Genomic DNA, 15,667 nt, shown 5'->3' on the forward strand with positions numbered 1-15,667 from the left:
TACTCCAGTGTTACAGAATTATTAAAAAATACTTCATTTATCAACAAAATTAATACAATAATTAGTTTTACTATATAGATTACCATCTAAAATTTAGGAATTTTGAAAAGTTAGTGACTAATATTTATGAAAAAATTTAATAAGACTTGCATAGGTCACATATTTTTTTAAAACTTCTTAAAAATTTATTGACAAAAAGACAGGAATAATTTTGACAAGATAGTTCTTTTTAAATTAATGTAACACTTTATAATTTCAAAAGTATAACAGTTGGGGAGGATATGACAAAATTAATTAAAATTTACATGGAAGATAAATGGGAAATAACAGAACAATTTTTTAAAAGTTGTTCATAGACCTTTATTTCATTTATTTACTTATATGTGGTGCTGAGAATTGAACCCAGTGCCTTACACATGCTAAGCAAGTGCTGTATCACTGAGCCACAACTCCAGCCCACCAGCACAATTTCGACAGGAATACTAAGTGGATAATGTCAATGCTTATTAAATATTAAAATGTGTAAAGAACTAAAATTATTGTTATTAATATAAGAATACAGAGGACAGTGTAAAAGAAAAATATACAAAAACTACACTAAGTATATGATAAATAAAGTTGAATTTTTAAATCAATATGATAACATAGGTCAGTAAATAAATGAGATAAACGATTATTAGGAACAAAACATGTTAACTACTTGCCTCAGCCCAACACTAAAGAAGCATCAAGTGATTTGAAGATTAAGCATATTTTTAAAAACCCAAATTTAAACATTTTGCCCAAGATTCAGGCAAAAATGTATTTGATTTTTAGAATGGTAACAACCCTACTGAGCATAAAATCAAAATAAGTTATGAAGAATTGTAAAGATCTGAGATTTTATTCTCCTTGAAAGCTTACCTACAGTTAGCCTATCACAGTTTCATGGATGCTAGCAGAAGACACAAGACTCCTAATCACAGAGAGAGGACTTTATTATTCACAGCAATAAAAGTGGCAAGACTGTCAGCATTTTTATCAGTTTATTGAGCCCCGGATCCCACAGGGCAAAACAAAGATGGCCAGATAACAACTGCATATGCTGTGGAATGTATTACTGGACAACAAACCTGAGTTTGAAAAACCCAAATATCATAGTAGGCAGTAAGTATGCCTGCCCTTTGTTCCAAAGAGAAGCACTGTGATCTTTTAAGGATGTGAATTACACAATTATCTTTGAAAACATGAGAGTGGAAGGAGATGGGATTAGAGAGCCAGATGGTGATATCTTGTAGTTACTTGCTCTATAAACCGAGATACCATTAGGGGGAGTGTCTGAGCACAACAGTGGCATGGTTGACAACTGCTACATTGAATGCTGCCTGCAGAGCCCAGGGCAGAAGCAGGGAGAATGGTCAGGATGTTATGGTAGTGGCTTGACTCAAGGTAAAGACACTGGTGCTAGTGAGAAGTGACCAAATACTGGATATATCTGAAGATTTGCTGATAGACTGGAAGTATGGTATGAGAGAAAATATGAGATAAAGAAAGAAAGGATTGAGATAAGGAAAACCACAGAATGAATGATATGGGGAAATAGCAAAGATTTTCATTTTGGACATGATAACTTTGAGACATCTATTAAATATCCAAATGGAAATGACAAATAGGCAACAGAATTTATGTGTGGAATTCCAAGGCAAGTTCTAGGCTAGAGGTATAAATTGGAGAAGCCCCAGCATTTGGATGGTATTTAAGGTTACAAGACTGACATTACCTAATACTACTAAATGAGAATAACAAATTTGGAGAGATTCATTTTAAAATTAGAACTTTTAATTGCCTACAACTGGAAAAAGTATAGGGATTCTTTTGCCAATTGTAGATATATTTATGATGCAATTTGGAAATATATAACCAGAGTGGTCTTCTATATTGACCATATAATTTCATTTCTCAAAATTTATTCTAAGAAAACAGGTCTGCAAAAAAGCCAAAGAAACTACATTTTTATTTATAATAGTGAAAAATTGTATTACCAAAAGTAATATATATATAAACAATATAAAAAATGATATACACCAAAATATTAACTTCAGTTGTTTTTCACTTGTGAAATCACAAGTGTTTTTAATTTTTTTCCTTTTGTGCCATTCTATTTTTCCAACTATATATAATGAACAAATAAAACTTTATAACCCCTGCAAATAAACTTTGGTTGTTTTTAACAGAGGAGATTGGTAGACCATCGCAGAAATATCAGTAAGCTTCTTGTTTAAAATTTTAAAATCTAAAACTATTCTCAAGTAATTAAGAATAACAATTAAACATCTTATAGATTAACATCTTATAGATTAATTAAGAATAACAATTAAACAATTAATTAAGAATAACAATTAAACAAATAAAATTAAACATCTAGGCAATTTTCTATTATATGTCAAACATTCCTAGACATTCTCTCTAAACAAAAATCTCAAGAATAATGCAAAATTATAAATACATGTTTCTGAATTATTAACAGAATATGCCTAAATAAACTTGAACTCAATAACTACTAATTTAAAATTAATTTCATTATCATGTGATTAAAACAGATTTATAATTAACAAATTTCCTCCTAGTCCTTTCCCTTGGAAGGATATAATAAACAATAATAAGGATAAAGCAACTTAAGTACATTCAACAAATATTGATTGAGCACTGAGGCTATGCTACACCTTCCTTGAGCACCTGTGCACACAAAAATGGTAGTTTATAAGGACAGATTCATCCTCACTAGGAAGACTTCAGAAGGAAGTGGCATTTGATCTAAGCTTTAAAGGAAAGGGTCATGTATCTAAATAAGTTAAAAGTCAAGTCATATAAGACTTTCAGAGGTAATTCTTTTTTTTTTTTCCTGTCCATCCTGCTGTTTGAAACTTGTCTACAAGTTGGAGTTGGTTGGAGTTCTAGAAACCATTTGAATTATGAAGATAAAAGTCACAGTCTAAGGATGGCACCACAGAGTTAAAAAGAAGTTAAGATCTCCAATGACATATCAACTCTGAACTGTCAAGTATGGACTTCTTTACTTAACAAACATATACTCCTACTTTATTTAAACCACTTTATTTGGTTTTCTGTTAGAGACAGTGAAGTTGAATCTTAGCAAATATAAGACTTGCTGAAATACAAAAGATTCTTTCCTAGAGGTGTTCATGTATTTTGTTTACTGAAGTTTCCATTATATTCTAGCAAAGTTCATGTAATTTAGAAGATGAGAGAAATCAAGTTTGTAATTATAAAATATCAGCAAGGTTGTGTGCAGTATTTTCTTCCTTCCTTCATCCAAATTCTAATCCCTACTATTCCACTAAACTAGCTGTGTGATCTTACTGGGTAAAGATTATTAATGTGCTTTATCAGAGAGTACACCCTAGATTAAATAGAATTAAAGAGTCTTCTTTTAGAGACCACATTTGTTTATTTCCCTTCCTTCCCAAGAAAAAGCTAATATAGAAATAATCCACTTAAAAAGAATGGACCATGAGCCATGAAATAAAAAAAATATTTTTGACGCTTCTGGAAAGCTGTTGACAGATTAATGAAGCAGGAAAGAATACAGCTAAGGAGGAAGCTCATGTACCTGTATAATCTAGAGAGGCACAGTGCTGAGGGCAAGAGTAGAATGTGTGTTAAAAGGATTAATTCAAAGTCTGGGAAGAGAATGATAACCACTACTACCACTAATACCCCTCTGCCATACTCAAGGAGGAATGCCTACAACCAGGCCTTTACCTCCGAAAAAATAAAAACAATGAAGGTTCTTCTCTAAAGAAACTGAGTTACCTTTCTGGGGAGAACCAGAACAGAAGAATGGTGTTGGTGACCCAGAGTAAAGATGCCTACGGTTATAGCATTATTTTAGGGCTACCAGGGAGAAAGTAAAGTAATATCTGTCAACAAAGACTAACCACATATTCAGATTGGCTTTTAATTGTCTATTTTCTCATTAGTTTTTTTATCATCTCATTTATAAATTCTTAAGTGCCACCAGATATTTGAATAAAGAGAGCAATATGAAAAAAACCCAATTAAAAAAGTTTCATTTCTTTTTTTTAAAGTTTCATTTCTTATCTCAATAATTTTTTAGTTAAAAAGAAAAATACATGATCCAGAAGAAAAAATAAATTGGGAAAATGAAAAAACTATTCTCATAAGTATTTTAAGATATTTGATGATAGGAACACTCAAAGAACACTAAAAATTTAGACATTCTTGAGCGATGGTACTCACCTACAGTCCTAAATACTAGAAGCTGAGGCACAAAGCATGTTGCCAAAGCCTGGGCAACATGAAAAGACTACCCCATTTGGAAAAAAAAGAAAACTTGAAAATTCAAATTTTGTAAGAAAGATAAAATCAAGGAAATCTCCTAAAATATTAAACAAAAACCAGAGATTATAGAAACAGTACTGATCCAGTAGGAACAACAAATCATCAGTACTATCAGCAGTACATCTAGTAATAGAGACTCAAAAAGATGGAAAGGGGCAAGGGTATTACCAATCAAATAATACAAGAATTTTCCAAAGCAAAAGGATGTTAATCTTTGTATGTACAAGATCAATAAAGTACTTGGCAATGTGGACAAGAAGATAACATACCTAGAAAATGTGTTTGAAATTCCAAAACATTAAGGATAAAGGGAATTTTTTTAAAAACTTCAATTAAAAATGTCACTACCAAGGAAAGAATCAGACTATCAACAGATTTTCTCCACCAGCAACTCTAGAAGATAAAAAAGCAAAGCCATCAAAGCTTTGAGTAAAAATTCATCTCCCTTTAGGATTCTATAGCTGAAATTATTGACCAAAATGAGGACAGAATAAAGGCATTTTTTAGACATGTAAAAACTTTATGTTTACTTCCCTTTTTTTTTTTTTTATTGGTCGTTCATAACATTACATAGTTCTTAATACATCATATTACACGGTTTGATTCACGTGGATTATGAACTCCCCCTTTTACCCCGTATACAAATTGCTGTAATGTCATACAAGAGGAAAGGAGGGGTAAGACAAGATAATACAAATGGAAGAAATGTTTTACAGTAGAAGGGGTAGAGAGAGAAAAGGGGAGGGGAGGGGAGGGGAGGGGAGGGGAGGGGAGGGGGGATAGTAGAGAATAGGACATACTTCCCTTTTCTTAAAGGAAAGTTTTAAAAAGATATATTTCTGAAAAAAATGAGGAATAACAAGAAAGACAACATCAGATCCAGGAAACAGCAGAACCATAATAGCAGCCAAAGTCCAGCACAGCTTCTGGGAAGCAGGCCTGGAGACCAACCCATGAGCATCAAAACAGGAAGACAGAGGGTCTCAAGTAGAAGAGTCCAGGGAAAACAGGTTCTTCAGAGAACAGAAACATGATGAGAGTTTCAGGAAAAAACAAGGCTATGATAAGGGCAAAGAGCACAACAAGCAGACATTTGGAAATTCCAGGAAAAATTAAAAAGCTGGAAAAGAAAAAAACTGTAAAGATTATTTGACAGTGTAATTAAAGAACAAATACGTATTCATTGTTGTCTGTGTTTAGAATTAATCCATAAAAAGAGAACTTAAGAATACAGGACAAATTGTCAAGATTAACAGTACTAGCAACATAAAAAGAAACTGGGAGGTGAAAAGAGAAAAAAAGATGAAGGGAAAAGTAGACATCAGTACCCTTACTAAACAGGAAGTCAATGCATATAATCTGTTTTGTGTTTCACATCTGTCCAATGAAGCCCCCCCCCCGGCCCCCCTGGAAAGCAGAGGAATGATGCCAGTGTGACAAAAGAAGTCACTTTTGTTCTACTGCATTTTTTTTCAGCTTATAATAGTCTGCAACATCTGAAAAACATGAGCTGAATATAAAATGCACAAACGCAATTAAACATGCACACACACCTATGCACTGTACATAAAGCCAATATGCCCCAGGTTCTTCCTCTTCCTTCTGTGGTTATAAACCCTGTCCTGGAAGTGTTTATTGCATTTTGCCCTTATGTTAAGAATTTTGTGTCCCTAACAATCTTTTTTTTAAAGAATCTTTTTAAAAACTTCTTCTATCAACCCACCTTTATTAAAAAAAAAAAATAATAATAATAAAGTAAAATAAGTCAATCCCCCCAAACTAAAGGTCAAATGTTCTCTCTGGTACATGGATGCTAACACACAAAAAAGGGGTAGGAGAACAGAAGTTCTGTGGATTAGATAAAGGGGAATGACAGTAAGGGAGTGGGGATAGGAATAGGAAAGACAGTGGAATGAATCTAACCTGACTTTCCTAAGTAAGTATTTATTAAGTGTTTTTAAATGAGGAATTTAACATGTCTTTTTAAGTTGTCTGAGTATTTAGTCATTTTTGTTAGTGCCCTACTAATAATATAAGTGACTAAATTTGATAAAACAAAATACTTATGGTGTATGGTTTAGAGATATACAGATAACCACCAGAAGAGCCCAAAATTGTAACTGTTTAGAGATTTAAAACTAGCTTCTCGAAGAACTGCATATTAAAACCACTGATATCATTTTTATCTCTCAAATTAGTGAAAGTTATGAACAACAGATTTTATTTCTAGTGCTGATAAAGTATAGAGAATTAATAACATTGTTAGTGACCTAATTTTTTGAGAAAAAAATGTGGCAAAGCTATCTTTACAAATGTTTATATCCCTTGACCCAGTAATCCCACGTGGGAATCTAAGCTAAAGAAAACACAACAACAACAAAACCTTTATATACAAAAAAAAAAAAAAAAAAAAAAAAAAAATCAGAGCATTGTTTGTAAAAGTTAAAAAATTGAGAATAATGAAATGTGATTTAGGGGAATACATATCACAAAGGGAATATATATCACAAAGCAATTACAAAGGATGCTTAGTGTTAAGTTTATACTTATTACTCTTCTGTAATATATTTTCCATTTTAAATTGAAAAAAGCAAGACATATTTAGTGACAACTATGGAATAAAAACAAATTTTACAAAATGTGATTATCTCCAGGATATATGGAATCAATAGTTATTGTGTTCTTTTCCTTCTGTATTTCAATAGTTTCTAAGTTTGCTATAATGAATCTGCATTCTTCCCTCAGAAGATAATACTAAATAATGAAGAGTAGAGCTATGCACTAAATAACTGAATTTCTTTTATAAAGAAAATAAGAAATCCATATTACCTAAAACCTATGAACTTACAGAATTTTCTGAGAGAAAAATTCTGTTTAGAGAATTTACTAATTCTGAATGTCACTGCTATTAAAAAAAAGTTAAGTACTTATGTGAGTTATAACTCTGATTTTAAAAAATCTTTCTTTACCAAATGTAGCCAAAATAATGATATTACTAAATAAGCTAAAGGTGAAAAAAAGCAGAAACTTGCTACTTCCTGTCACATGTATCAGTTAGATTCCTAACACTTCCTCCATTCATTCCCAAAGGACCACAGGCAAAAGCACTGTCCAGTTCAAGCCCTCCTTCAAATAAATTAAATCTCTCTACTTGGAACAAAATGGGCTTGAGCTTTATGAGCCTGACCTTGACCACTGACTTAAAGGAGACTGAAAATCAAGGTGAGGAAAGATCAATATTATAAACCAACATAGGGAAAGGATCTTTCTGGCTTGGGTACAGCGACCTTTCTGTCATACACAGAAGTAACCTTTAATTACTGTATACTACAGTACCTAAAAAATAGATTGGCCCTAGGAAAATATGCCAAAATCTACAATGGATTAAATTCTCTCTCCAGTACATGATGTTTTAGAGATATGAAAAAAGAAAATTTAGAAAGAATAAAAGATATTTGATTTGTATCCAAATCTCTTCTGAGAAATAATCTTTTTAAATAACAATTATGAAACTTAAAGCATGAAATACCATCATTTTATTAAAGCAATTTTCTTTGGTGATAATTTTTAAATTTTCTATATATTTTCTCATAAAAATTCATAAAATCAGTCAATTGCATTTTTTATGTAATGTTTACATAATTCTAAACAGCCAATCATATATTTTTTTCCAAGAAAAAGAAATGAATACATTTATAATGAAAAAAATCACTTAGCTCTTTAAAAATGTAATTTTGGCAGGCACTGTGGCACAAACCTGTAATTCCAGTGACTTGAGAGGCTGAGGCAGGAGGAACAAGTTCCAGCAAGACCTGCTCTCAAAATAAAAATAAAAAGAGCTGGTGGTAGAGTGCCCCTGGTTTCAATCCCTAGTACCACACACAAAAAAAATGGTCTTAGTACTACTTCTCTTTTAACATTAAAAATCTTTTCCTCTCCAAGTACCACATAAATTATAATATACATCTTAATACACAAAATAAATCTATATTGCTATATCTATTAGGTAATCTTAAATGCTATAATAAAATTACACTGTTATAAACACAGAAAAACAAGTCTCTCTAGAATGTACTTGTGTTGGATATTATGCTAATATACTGTTATTTATCCTATACACACAAACTTTATTTCATTGTTCAAAATGATTATTTTCTGTCCTCCAAAAGTAGTATTATGAAATTGAAATTCATAGTGCCAGCATCTGGTTACATGTATCTCTTGGTGACTGAGAACTCAACTTCTTATTTCTCAGGAAAGTATAAAAATTTCTTCCCCTTCTCTTCTCTGGTACAAATACAAACCAATCACCCCTTGGATTTGACTCAGTTGGAAAATTCTTTCTGATTATAAAGCAGCCAAGAACATACTTTCTGGTTTCAAACAGACCAGGCTTGAGATTATATTCTAATGTAACCATGACACTTAGCAATAGTCTTACACATTAACGTAATTTTGGATGATTCACTTCATTGCTAAAACTAGAGAGTAAATAAATTTTCCTAAAGCTGAGGCAAAGAGATAGTTATTCAACTTCATAAGCTTTATTTAACACTGCTGAATACAATTTAAACATGTATCTGTGTATGTAACTATAAACAATTATATATAGATACATAAACAAATGTGTGTGGATATATGCATACACACACACACACACACACACACACACGACAGATTTAGCAGTTGTCTACTGTAATACAGAAAAACAAACATGCAGAGCCAGAAAAACAAACATGCAGAATCTTCAATTTACTTCTACTAAGTGAAGTTGTCATTACATAATACACAATAGACAGACACACAATTAGTACCTTCAATTCCTTGTTTTCAGAACTCAGAGTTTCACTTTCATGTTCCATTGAATGAAGTTTTCTAAGAATATCTTCACATGAATTTTTTCCATGGACTTCCATCTTCTTCAGGTCTTCCAAAAGATTAGTGATTTGCCTTTATAAAATCAATAATATATTTTATAAAAGTTATAAAAGTTTTCATTCAAGTAACATAGCTTAAGTGTGTTTCTGAAATATATATGAGTATACGTCCATATATATTTATATACACATGTATATGCACACACACCGACACACAGGATGCACTGTTTCAAACAGGAAATACACAAAAAAGTTAACAGAACTCAGCAGGGGAGGAAATCTGGAAGGTTACTAGGTTACCAGAGTTACTTTGAATAGAATCAACTATCCATTGATAATGCCAATAAAAAATTATACAACAATCTCTCTGCTAGTCAATAAAATGTGTAAACTATCATTCACAGTTATACATGTTTCTCTCATTCATATATATGTACATAAGCACATACTCTTTTAGGGATAAGTTGAAAGAAAGGATCAAGAAAGACAATGACAACCCATCTTCAGAAGCAAATTATATGTGTTAGTTTTCAATGATAAAAATGAACAGAACACATAGAAAACAAAAATAGTAAAAAAAAAATTTAAGGGTTTGTTATTGTTAGTTTATCAGTAGTAAATTTCAAAGCATAAAATGTATGACTGTTTAGTCATTGATTTTCTGTTATGCATTTAAGTCACTTTAATTAAGGAATAATTTTAGGATTTTCAGAGTATTTGTGTGTTATAAAGTTTGTTATATATTTTTACACATTCTTATTTGAAAAATACTTCCACTTAAGAAAAAATAGCACTAATATTTACTAAAAATAACATCACATACTCAAATATGAAGTACTAATTAATATGAAGTTAATAAATATGAAGTTCAAAATTATAAAACTGGGACACCAATGCACTTTTTATAATGAGTGATCATTTTTTTATTATACAGTAAGAAAACTACAGAATTATAACAAAAATAAATCATGTTGCTAACACCTTTACTAAATGAAATACAGAAACATCAAAGAATCAACAATTCAAAAAGAAAGTAATTAAAAATGCTTCATACTAAACAGTAAAAAGATTCTAAATTCTTTTCTTACTTTTTCATTGTTTCGATCTGAACTTCCAATTCAGTTTTTTCTATTACAATTTTCTCATAATGATTTTTCCAGGCATTAGAAGCTGAAACCGTTTCAGACAACTTGGCTTCCTAAAAAATACATAAAATACTCATCTCGTATTTTAAAAGTATTTTGTTAAGAGTCCTATACATATCTTCCAATAAAAGTGTGAAACTTTTATTGTAGAAAATTTTAGTGTATAATTTTGAATACAGGAAAATTTTAAACTTTAAAAAAGTACCTATATTACTATCTTTTATTATCATTTTAAAGGATGTTAATGCAACTATTTTTAAACAATAATTTGTAATTACAAAGGTAATTTCCTTTCTACTTATTACACTTTTCATTTTGCATTCCATATGCATAAGATGCAAACAACTAAATAAGCATCTAGATGGTGTACATAGAAACTATTCTCAATTCTACAACTCCATAGCATTTAGTAATACAGCTTATTTATCTTTGTTATAATAATGTCACACTGTTTTTAGACATCATCCCTGTTGGTCATGTTTTAAACCAGTGTTCTGCTACTGTCAGCAAAGAGATGCAAGTGGCAGTAGTGGCTAATCCATTTTGAATATGAGCTTCATGAGGTAGGGATTTTTGTCTGTTTTGTTCATTGTGGTAGGCCTATGATTTTGAGAGTGCCTGGAACAAAGCAAACACTAAATAAATAACTGTTGAACAGCTCTCTACTAATTCACCCAAAGAGCTGTAGCCACTCTACTCTTGTCTACATTCTACAGAAAAACAAACTCACTAGAGTACAAGTGTCAGTAATTATAAAACAATGATGCCAACAGTTAAAATGTATGGATGTTTCCTTCTATTCTTTCCTCATTCATCCATTCACTGAAAAAGCATTCTGAACATCTATTATGTGCAAGGTATTGTTTGTCCATATTTTTCATGGTAATATTTCTGGTATGTGGAAAAAACAGTATTCTATATTCATATTTTGTGTAAAATGAAATTGAACATAAGTATAAGTTAGGTATAATATACATTATAAAGCGTGATTCTATGTAATATTATAAATTAGATATTTAAAATTTTAATTATAAAAAAGAAATTTATATATTACATATATAATTGGGACCTATAACTTGTGTGTGGTATGATACTTAATTAGTGTGACATTCCTAGAATGCAGAAACCAGTTAATGATGAAGTTATCTTTTTAGAGAACTTTTTGAGGTGGCCTGTTGAGAGCCACAGCCAAAGGGGCCCCAGCAAACTTCCAGCTGCCAGCAAACCTTCAGACTGCCAGCTGATGATTGGCTCACAGCGGCCCCAGCAACATCTAGCTGATTGGCTCCTCTGCAGTGATGTTCATTGGGCTGTTTCCCTGCCCTTCAGACTGCCAGCTGATGATTGGCTCACAGCGGCCCCAGCAACATCTAGCTGATTGGCTCCTCCACGGAGCTGCTCATTGGGCTGTTTCCCTGCCCATTCAGACCACGGAGCTGCTCATTGGGGGACTTCTTTGGCTCCGCCCACACGACCCAGCCAATCGGCCTCAAGAGCAGGAGGATTGGGGGAGGTGGAGAGGTTGGTGTGGGTGAGAGGCTTGTGGAAGCCAGTGGTGGCAGTTGGGCTCTGAGGGTTTTTCCTGAGGAGCTGTTTTGCTTGGTGTTTATAGTTCTAAAAATAAAGTTAGTTTCTTTTGACAAGTGGCTCCTGAATTGTGCCCAGCCAGACTGCGGCAGTGGCCTACCTTTTTTCTTTGCTTTAAAGAAATGGCACATATCTCAACAACTAGAAACAAGTTAAGTCCTGTGTAATTTTCAAAAAAGGAAATGGGTAATTCTTTTGTATGCAGAATTACAAGACTTTTAATATTCTAGTCTCTAAGTAGTAAAAGTAGGATCAGTTCTTCCCAGCACTTTCAAAATCCTCCTTTCTTCTTTCATCTGCTCTTATAAACATGCAGACACACAGCAAAAGCCCTTCCACTCCTCCTTCTACTGCATTGAAATTGCTTCTGAACTGGGTAACTAGTGACTTTCTATCAACCATAGACCACAAGCCCTTCCAAATCGTCACTCTCCTTGATTTCTCTGTGCTACCTGGTAAATTTTAGGCACTGTATGAATGTGTGATGACATCTTATTAAATGATTATTTAGTTCCTGTTGCTAAACTCTTCATGTTTTGGACTTAAATGGATACATTTTAAATAACGGTATTCTCAGGTCACTGTGATAAACAAGCTCATACTCTCTTTGACTTATATTCTAGTAGAGGAAAATAGAAAAAAGAAAGATGAGGTGGGAGTAGAGGAGACAACCACAAAAAAATGAGATGGCAATAAATGCAATGAAAAAAAAACATAAAGTAATATGAGTAATTATTGTAGGATAACTTATAATAGTCAGGAAAGGTATCTCTGAAGATATAGTAACCTGAATGATTAAAACAATAACCAAATATAATGAGCTGGCAAAGAACATTAAAGCCTGAGGAAGCAGCAAACAAACAAACTCCACCAACTCCGTGCATTAGAGGAAAAGAAAGGAGGACAGTAAGCCAAAATGTATTCTGGACGTACACTGTATGCTGACCTGTTTTCTCATGTATCCCTCCCTATCATGTAAGATAAACGGTATCATTATACAGATAGAGGAAATTGAAACTTGGAGAAGTTAATTTCCTTATCTAATGTTACATAGTTCACAAGTGGAGGAGCATTTCTACACTAAGACATGAGGCTATTTCAATAGGAAAACCTCAAGAATGTTAACGACTCAATTAGTTTTTGCCACTTAAGAATACCTTCAAGCAATCAACTAGATCTACAGTCTTCTAGACTTTAAACCTTGTTTCTAATCCTTCTATCTAGATAAATTCTAATGAATATAGTTTAAACATTAGACTTTAAAATGTTAACAAGAACTTATAAAATATTGTTAATGTGTATAAGTTTTATATAGGTCTGTTTTCATTTCTAAAAGCCTCTAATAATTCTAACATAAGTTCTTCAGAGGTGGGATACTAGTGGTGCATTAATAAGAAAAAAATATTTAATTAGTTGATAATTGAATAAATGTAACAATTTGTCAAAAACAACAAAGTGTTAAGGCCACTTTTCTACTCTGTACTATACACAAAGATATCTTTCACATGGTGTGTTTACGTCAGCATATGGTTTTAAATGCATTACAGAGATGAAATGAAGTAAATTACTGAATAAAATCATATGGTCTAATAACATAAATCAGCACTTCCCCAAACTGATATTTCTCAGAACCAGTTCCAAGAGTTTCTTTGTGGCAAAAGAAGAGTTCTGTGGTTATATAAGTTTGGGAAACTCTTAGTTCAATAACCACAGTACACTGTGTTTCTGAACGCCTTCTCAAGGCCTTTAATACAGTAATGTTCCAAAGGGAAACATGTGTGAAGCCTTACCCTTAGTGGGCCACAGAAGCTTTATGTGCATGTGTGTATGATACACTTAACAATTCCTGTAAGTAAAGTCGCAAAAGAAATGCTGATATTATCCAATAGGCAAATTTGGATATTTTATGTAATCTTTCAGAAGAAAAGATTAAAGCAAATAGGATAAGTAAAAATTTTCCTATTCATCAGTAGTGTCAAAAGAAGAATAAAACAATTACATATCATGGCATTAACAACATAAATTAAGTACATAAATCTATGTAAAAAAATGTATGCTTACCTGATCTCTAATCTGAGAAGTAAGGTGTTCAATATCTCCTGTAAAATGTTCAAGCCTTTGTTTGTAAATTTTAGAAGCCTTTTTTAGAGCTATAGTTTTTTGCCTACTTGCTTCTTTCACTGCTGTAGTCTCATCCTTATTTGTCTTGAGTTGCAAGTTCCATTTAGCTATCTTGATTTCTAAGTCCTAAAAAAGTATTAGCAACAATTAAATTATTTCAGAACTCTAATGTTCATATGAACACTATAAAAACACTTATATTATCTTCCACATATATTTTATCAAAACAACTAATCATAAGATTTACAAAACAGGAAAACAGTGAAGAAAGGAGACTGTACCAATGCTTCTTTATAACCAGTTAAGTAATGCAAATTTTAACTATTTAAGCCTATGGAAAATTAATAACATTATTAAAGAGACTAAACTGTGATTAACTAGGACACTTTTTTAGTTCACATCTAGAACATGACACAAAGTACCAGTTTTAGAAACTAGTTTTAGAAAGCATAATTGAGCTGGAAATGATTTAAATAATAGGTATGCAAAACTCAAAGGAAAGTGGTAGCTTCCCAAATATATTGATATTCTTTAGTTTGTAAGATAAAAGTGTAAAGGAGATATGATGGAAATCTATGAAGGGTGAGATAAACATAGACTTATTTACAAAATTTCAATTTGCTGGAATAAGGAGGCATGCCACTAGAAAGAGCTACATTAAGGACAATAAAATTACTGTTTTACTCAAAAAAGTTGTAAATTTATTAAAGTAATGACTGATTTTAAGACCAGACTTGTTTAGATAAATTACTGACTATCAGATCCATAATGTCAGTAAAGGTAAAAAGGTATTGGAAGGCTGGCTTCTATCCACTGAGTGTTAACAGGCTTGATCATCTCTTTGACATCTCTTGGTAAAATGAGACAGAATAATAGCCTAGGTGGAAGAAAGATCTTATCCAGAGTAACAACTTTCGTTTTTTTATTTCAAAAGTTTTAAGATATTGTATTTAAAGTTTTTGAGCGTTAAGTATATGAGAATGTAAACACTTAGGATTTTAATGCTTTTACATTTTGAAAGCTAGGTAACATCAAAAACAATGTGGATTTATTAGATAACTTGGATTTTAGTCTCTCCCATTTCTCAGACAATTATTCTAATTAAAAAAAAATTCAGAGGAGTCACAGTAAAAGATGGGGCTTTTCAACTTAACTTTATGATCAATAAAAACTATGCTTCTTAACTTTCACTTAAAATAGAGATTAAGAAGTACATCTTTAGATTTGACCCCTGTGGAGAGAGATTGGGGGAACTAAAAGATTCGGCAACATGTGGTTGAATTGTTTTCAAAAACATAACTAAAACAACAACAACAACAACAACAACAAATCCCGTGAAACATTGTAATAGTTGGGTAAAAACAAGGAAGAGCAGAACAGCAAGGAACATCCACAGAAAATACAATTGCCATTCCTCTAAAAAGCCACAGGGTGTCAGTCACACACCATGAAGAGTTGCTACACAAGGGAAAAAAATGTTTACACATAAAAAGTGAAATTGAAGTGGCTGCAAGCATATTTTCTCACTAGTTTTGCCAAATCTCACACTTAAGCACTATAAAGGAGTATAATAAA

The 15,667-nt window shown here is 32.0% G+C and overlaps 1 protein-coding gene across 1 annotated transcript in view; it reads right to left on the reverse strand.

Moving 5' to 3' along the window:
• Odf2l (outer dense fiber of sperm tails 2 like) overlaps nt 1-15,667 on the reverse strand; it is a 38,389-nt gene that overhangs the window by 11,335 nt on the left and 11,387 nt on the right. Inside the window, exons 8-10 of the mRNA XM_026406153.1 lie at nt 14,033-14,218; nt 10,328-10,437; nt 9,177-9,312 (exon numbers count right to left, since the gene is read on the reverse strand). Of these exons, the coding sequence (XP_026261938.1) occupies nt 9,177-9,312; nt 10,328-10,437; nt 14,033-14,218 (432 nt within the window). The remainder of the gene's footprint in view (nt 1-9,176; nt 9,313-10,327; nt 10,438-14,032; nt 14,219-15,667) is intronic.

The sequence above is a fragment of the Urocitellus parryii genome, chromosome 11 (assembly GCF_045843805.1).
Source record: "Urocitellus parryii isolate mUroPar1 chromosome 11, mUroPar1.hap1, whole genome shotgun sequence".
NCBI classification, from domain to species: Eukaryota; Metazoa; Chordata; class Mammalia; order Rodentia; family Sciuridae; genus Urocitellus; species Urocitellus parryii.